This window comes from Salvia splendens, chromosome 6 (genome assembly GCF_004379255.2).
Source record: "Salvia splendens isolate huo1 chromosome 6, SspV2, whole genome shotgun sequence".
In the NCBI taxonomy this organism is placed as follows: Eukaryota; Viridiplantae; Streptophyta; class Magnoliopsida; order Lamiales; family Lamiaceae; genus Salvia; species Salvia splendens.
In genome coordinates this window covers 20,369,001-20,375,243 of record NC_056037.1, presented here as the reverse complement: position 1 = coordinate 20,375,243, position 6,243 = coordinate 20,369,001, and the positions used below count along the sequence as shown (strand labels likewise).

The window sequence follows — 6,243 nt, the reverse complement described above, 5'->3', positions numbered from 1 at the left end:
GAGACAAAGAGAGTAGTTTATAAGTTTTGAAAAACTTCTTTGTAAACAACACTAATAGTGGAATCATCCTGACCATCATCATCATCATCATCATCATCATCTTTACTAACTAACAGAAAAGTATATATACTCCCTCTGTCTCATATAAATAGACCATGTTTCATTTTTTGTCTGTCCCATAAAAATAGTGAATATCCATTTATAACAACTTTTTTCTCATTCTCTTTTACTTTATCATTTATGAGCCCTATCATCCATTACATAATTTCAATTACTTTACCAATTATGCATTAAAACAATGTCTAACTCAGTTATTTAGTGAAGTAGATTCTTAAGGGACGGAGAAAGAAGTTATTTTAGAGATGAAGATTTGGACTTTTTAAAGGTAGGGCGGTATAGGTGGTAACATGGTTGTCTCTAACAAATACCGTCCCTTAAAATTTGTCATATTTTTCTATTTACATACCATAAAATTTGTCACGTTTAACTTTTTACCATTTTTGATAGTAGATTTTATATTCCAATAACTCATTCCAACTCATATTTTATTATATAACTATATAAAGTAGAATCTATTCTATACTAAATTTTTTCTAACTCATTTTCCATTACTTATCAAAATGTGAGAGGGAGTAAATCAGAAGCTCGAATCAATACAGGATTAAATGGGGTTCAAGTCACTAAGATGAAAATCATTATTGTTCTTATTTTTACCAGAAGAAAAAAAGTTGTAAGACCTTTATTTATGTCGGCCGACAGCTCTGGTGGATCCATCCTCCATTAGGTAATGGGAATTTCTTTATGCAAATTCAATAAATGGATAAAATTGTACAAATTCTCTCATATTCATTAGATTGAGTTGGAATTGTTCAAATTCCTCCACTGCAATTTATTCTAGAGAGAGTAGGAAATGACGAATTTGGCTTACTTGGCTGCTGTCAGGCGCAAGATCAGGTCTCGTCTAGAATCTTCTAATATTTCTCGAGAAATCGTAGGAATGGCAGTGCAGGAAATTGAGAGGTTCGAAGAAATGGCGAACAGAATGCTGTGGGGAAGCAGGAGAAGTTGGAACAAAGAAATCAGAGCGACAATAGACAAATTTAAAGGTGCGATGCAGTCCCATCTCTCAAAATCTGGAAGCAGTGGGAATTTCGTGGAGGAAGTAAAACTAGAAATTCAATCTTTTGCGGAAAGAGTGAAGAAGATGGAGGATGAGCTTGTTGATGAACTGTACCAAGATGATGATGATGATGATGATGTTTCATCGCCGATTGGCTCGGAGATGGTGGGACTATCAGATCAGTACGACGAAATCAAACGTAAGATTATAAACGCCGGCGCTGATCTAAAGGTTTTCTCGATCGTGGGGATGGGAGGCATCGGAAAGACTGCTCTTGCCAGAAGAGTTTACGAAGATCGAGATGTTGAGAAACAATTCGATCTTCGTGTATGGGTGACAGTTGGTAGAAAATGTCGGCCTAATCAAATTTTACACCGCATTGTAGCTGAGTTGTATTCCGATCAAGTAGGAAATGATCATGATGAGGTTGTACGGATGCTGAGAGAGATTTTGAAGGGAAAAAAGTATATAATTGTATTGGATGATGTGTGGGGGAGCAAATATGTGGAGTATCACTTGCAAATATCGTATAAATATATAAAAAATGAGATGAAAAACCCTTTTCCCGACCAAGGAAATGGAAGTAGAGTTCTGCTCACCACTAGGCTGCATCAGGTGAATGAAATAAATCATCGATTTATCGATGATTTATCGGTGCGGTTGTTGAATAAACGAGAGAGTTGGGATCTTCTTCGTGAGAAGGTGTTTGGTGAAGAGCCTTGCCCTTTTAAACTAGAGAAATTTGGGAAGAAGATTGCTGAGAAATGTGACGGTCTTCCTCTTACAATCGTGACGATTGCTAAGCTCTTGTCTGAAGTAGACAAGACTTTGGAATGTTGGAAAGAGATTGCAGCACATAAAAGGCATCAAATTTTCGTGGAGGCGTATGAACGAGTATCAAAGGTACTTTTACCAAGCTACAAACACCTGCCTCGCATATTGCAAATGTGCTTTCTTTATATGGGAGTTTTTCCAATAAAATATGAAATATCAGTGTCTAAGCTCACTAATATGTGGAAAACTGATGGATTTCTTGAATTAAAAGCGCGTGAAGTTCCGTACCCTAGTGAACTGGAATATTTGGATGAGCTGGTTTTGAATAATCTCATGATCATCCACAGCACAACCAGAGATGAATCACTATTTGGTGGGAAACAATATATGAAAACTTGTGGCCTCCATTCTTCGTCATGGTATCTCTGTAATAAAGAAGGTCGGAAGGCTAAGTTTTTCCATGTCTTAAATAGTTTTCATGATTGTTCTGGACAGGGTATTGAAGGCCAACAGAGGCTATCCTTCCATAACAATGTTTTACTTGGCATAAAACAAGTGCATGAATCTGTGGAGGAAAATTGTTCATCAACTGCACATTCTTTGCTATGTTATGGTCCATATCAAAAGTATCCAGTGCCAATATGTTTTAGTTTGAGGTTGCTCAAGAAACTTGATGCTCTTACAATCCGTTTCTACGATTTCCCAATGGAAATCATGCAACTAGATCAGTTGTTGTACCTCACCCTCACTTTGGACGGAGAGATTCCTGGTTCCATTTCCCAGCTCTTAAATCTCCAATTCTTGATTGTTGGTCAGCATTTGAGCCTCAAGCCGCGTAGTGGTTCATCACATCTGCCCGTAGAGATATGGGACATGAAAGAATTGCAGCATCTTCAAGTTATGGGAAGGGACTTGCCAAATCCTTGTAGGACTTATTTGGAGAAGTTGTCGACGCTTTTAGGTGTAGGCGCTCTAAGTTGTGCAGTGGGCATTCTTGAAACGATTCCTCGGTTAACTAAGCTAAGTATTCAAATAGAATTGGTTCCTGACGAGGATGGTGATCCTTTAAGCAGCCTTGGTCATGTTTCTTGTCTCAGGGAGCTGAAATCATTAAAATATGTGGCTGTGAATCCTGACATGGTAGTGCCCCTGCATTCTGAACTCCCGGCGTTTCCAAGAAATATACGGAAGTTGAGTTTGGGCGGGTTGGGCTATCCTTGGAGAGAAATGAGTATCATTGGTTCGTTGCCATTTCTTTACATGCTCAAATTGCGAAGCTATGCCTTTCAAGGTCCGGTGTGGGAAGTAGAGGAGAAGAGATTTATTTCACTTGTAACACTTGTGATTGAGGATACCGATTTGGTGGAGTGGAGATTTGGAGATGGAAGTTTCATATCGCTTGGGCAGCTAAGCATAAAGCACTGCTACAATTTGGAAAGGATTGAAGGGGAACTTCAAGTGTATCTTGAAAATATTGAGGTGATTGAATGTGGGCCTTTAGCTGAGAATTGTGTTGAGCAGATAAGAAAGGATAGAATGGGGAAAAGAGATATTCTCCCAGAGCCTGATGTGGATCTTGTTTCTACATGGCTCCAGGGGTACCCTAGGCCATGATTCTCTTTCAAGTTCTAGTTTAAGATGATTAATTGATTTTGTCTACAATGTTTTTGCATATATATAAACAAACTGTTGATGCAAATTGTTTTATGTAATCTCCTGAATGAAAAATATGGTTTTGGCATGATTAGATATTACAGTACTATTTACTTTTTAGCATTTGCATTTGCATTTGGTAAAATATGTTGGTATTTTCTTTACCATCTCTTGTTTTCTTATTCCTTTGCTCAAGTGCTAGTACTCCCTCTGGTACACGATTAATGCCGGTCCACGAAAAACTGTTTCATTTTGTCATTTTGAGATATGTACATAAAGTAGTCTCATCTCTAAAAATATCCAATAATTTTTTTATTCCATAATTTCCACAGTAATACAACGAAAACTTGCATCTTATATTATTTTGGTATTTAAATTTAAATTATTTGATAATATATTAAATATAGAAGTACAAAAAAATTAAAACAAAATACGATGACGTGGAAATTAAATGAGAAGTGGGATAGGCCCTAAGAGCATCCGCAATAGCGGACTTCCCGGCGAGCCGGTCGTCCATAATATGATGACGTGGAAATAAAAATAGGTCCTTGAGATGGATTGGCCTATCCATCTAATGCTCCTAGCCTAGGTATCGTGACAATAAAGTACACAGTGTCTTCATTTTAACTGAGCATGCCTAAACAGAGATTCCTCAGAAGAAGATTAATGAAGAAGGTTGAAGAACTCAGAAATTTCCTAGAAAAGTTAGAAATCAACAAAATTGGGCCTAAGTAATCCACAAAATTATAAACTTGTGAGCTTGGAACAAATTTGATAAGAATGAATCGAAATCGCACTCCTTTACAATTATATTCTAATCAATACGTCATAAAAATTATCAAATTTTATAGTTTAAATAATAATAATAATAATAATTACTGCCAATAAAAAAAGTGGAGTACTCCTTTCGTCCTATTAAATACGAAATATTTAATTTTTGGCATAAAATTTTGTATATGTTATTTTGTGTATTAACGAAGAGAGAATAAAATAAAAAAGTATAAAAAAAATATGGATGATTTTGATTTCATTTTAAAAATTGTTTCATTTTGAATGATACTATCAAAAAAGGAAATGATTTTTAATGAAACTGATGGATTAGAAAATAAAATTCTCGGATTCTTCATACTTCCAAAAATTTATAAAACCTTACTCTAAATCTAATTATTAGTTTTTGAAAATAAAATAAAATTTGGCAATATGACCTTCGGGAAAGTGATCTAAGGAGACCACTACCAAGTGTGGATGAACCATTTTTCCTAGACCCAGAGCCAGAAGTGGAGGACGAAGTAGTGAGGAAGGAAACGGGTGAGTTTTCAACTAGAGGTTCTACAAGAGCAGGGAAACAATTGAAACCATTTCCGCACCGAGGAGAGGTTAAGAAGAAGAAGGAAGAACCGGTGGATTTTATGGACATCTTTGGAAAGTTAGAGATCAACTTACCGTTCTTGCAGGCTTTGAAATTGCCGGTCTTCAGCAAATTCATCAAGGAATTCATAGCTGGAAAGACCAGACCCAGTGGGAAGATCCTGATTGGCGAGAACGTGTCAGCAGTGATTCAGAAACGAAAGATGCCTTCGAAATGCAATGACCCAGGTATGTTCACCCTACCAATTTCCATTGGTGATGTCAGAATTGAGCATGCTATGTGTGACTTAGGGGCGTCGATAAATGTTTTACCGCTTTGCATATACAAAAAGTTGGTAGGAGTTGGAATGGTGGATACAAAAGTGGTAATCCAATTGGCGGATAGGTCGTGCATTTGTCCAGAGGGAGTCTTGGAAAATGTTATAGTCAAAGTGATTGATTTTCTGTATCCAGCCGATTTCCATGTAATTAAAATGAGTGATCATGAATCTGCTGAGTCTAGCGGGGTGCTTTTAGGACGACCTTTTCTGCGTACCGCTAAGACCATTATCGATGTCTTTGATGGAACAATATGTCTGGACTATAATGGGGAGAAATATATATTTAGCATAGATGAAGCAATGAAGAAACCATTAGATGTAGAGAATTTGCATGTTATCGATGTTATTAACCCCCTAGTACAGGAATATCTTGAGACCGAGTTGATACAGGAACAGATTGGAAATTCAGAGTCAAGTCACTCTATTGACAGAGCGGTAGCTGGTTGGTGTGAGGCAATGCACACAAGGGAATTATCGGATGAAGAGCTAGCCGAAGCTATTTCGGAATTCTGTACGAATCCAGAGTCAGCCAGGTCAAGGGGATTAGCCCATGTGGCTAGTATGGGAAATTCTTCAGGGTCTGGAAAGGGAATGATAAATGATGTGAAAGAAAAAAATCTCTTACCCCAGGAAACAAGTACCCCCAAAAAAGGAATTGAAAACGCTTCAACCAGGGCTCAAGTATGTCTATCTGGAAGAAAATGAGACGTTTCCAGTAATCATCAACAACAACTTGACCAAGAAACAGGAAAGGGAGTTACTGGAGGTAATCCGAAGGAATAAGAAGGCAATAGGATGGACTTTCTCAGACCTATTAGGAATCAGTCCTGATCTTTGTATGCACCACATGAGGTTGGGGGAAGGTGCAAGGCCTGTAGGGACCCGCAACGTAAGCTGAACCAAAACATGAGGGAGAAAGTTCTGAAGGAAGTGTTGAAGCTACTTTCCCTGGGTATCATCTACTCCATTCCGAATAGCGAATGGGTCAGTCCGGTTCACGTGGTGCCT

General features: G+C 37.7%; 1 protein-coding gene across 2 annotated transcripts; it reads left to right on the top strand.

Moving 5' to 3' along the window:
• Positions 1 to 658: 658 nt before the first annotated feature.
• Positions 659 to 3,635, top strand: LOC121809630 (putative late blight resistance protein homolog R1A-10). 2 transcript variants are annotated; one of them, XM_042210356.1, is made up of 2 exons: positions 659 to 2,023; positions 2,390 to 3,635. In XM_042210356.1, exons 1-2 carry the CDS (start codon positions 911 to 913, stop codon positions 3,506 to 3,508), a joined length of 2,232 nt encoding a protein of 743 aa, XP_042066290.1. In that variant the 5' UTR covers positions 659 to 910; the 3' UTR covers positions 3,509 to 3,635. The 2 variants fall into 2 exon arrangements, with proteins under 2 accessions (XP_042066290.1, XP_042066289.1); XM_042210355.1 differs by having other exon boundaries at positions 703 to 784; positions 943 to 3,635.
• Positions 3,636 to 6,243: the final 2,608 nt, after the last annotated feature.

What these genes read in the sequence shown, in the direction of transcription:
- LOC121809630 (XM_042210355.1), top strand. Translation starts at nt 998, where the DNA reads ATGGCAGTGCAGGAAATTGAGAGGTTCGAAGAAATGGCGAACAGAATG.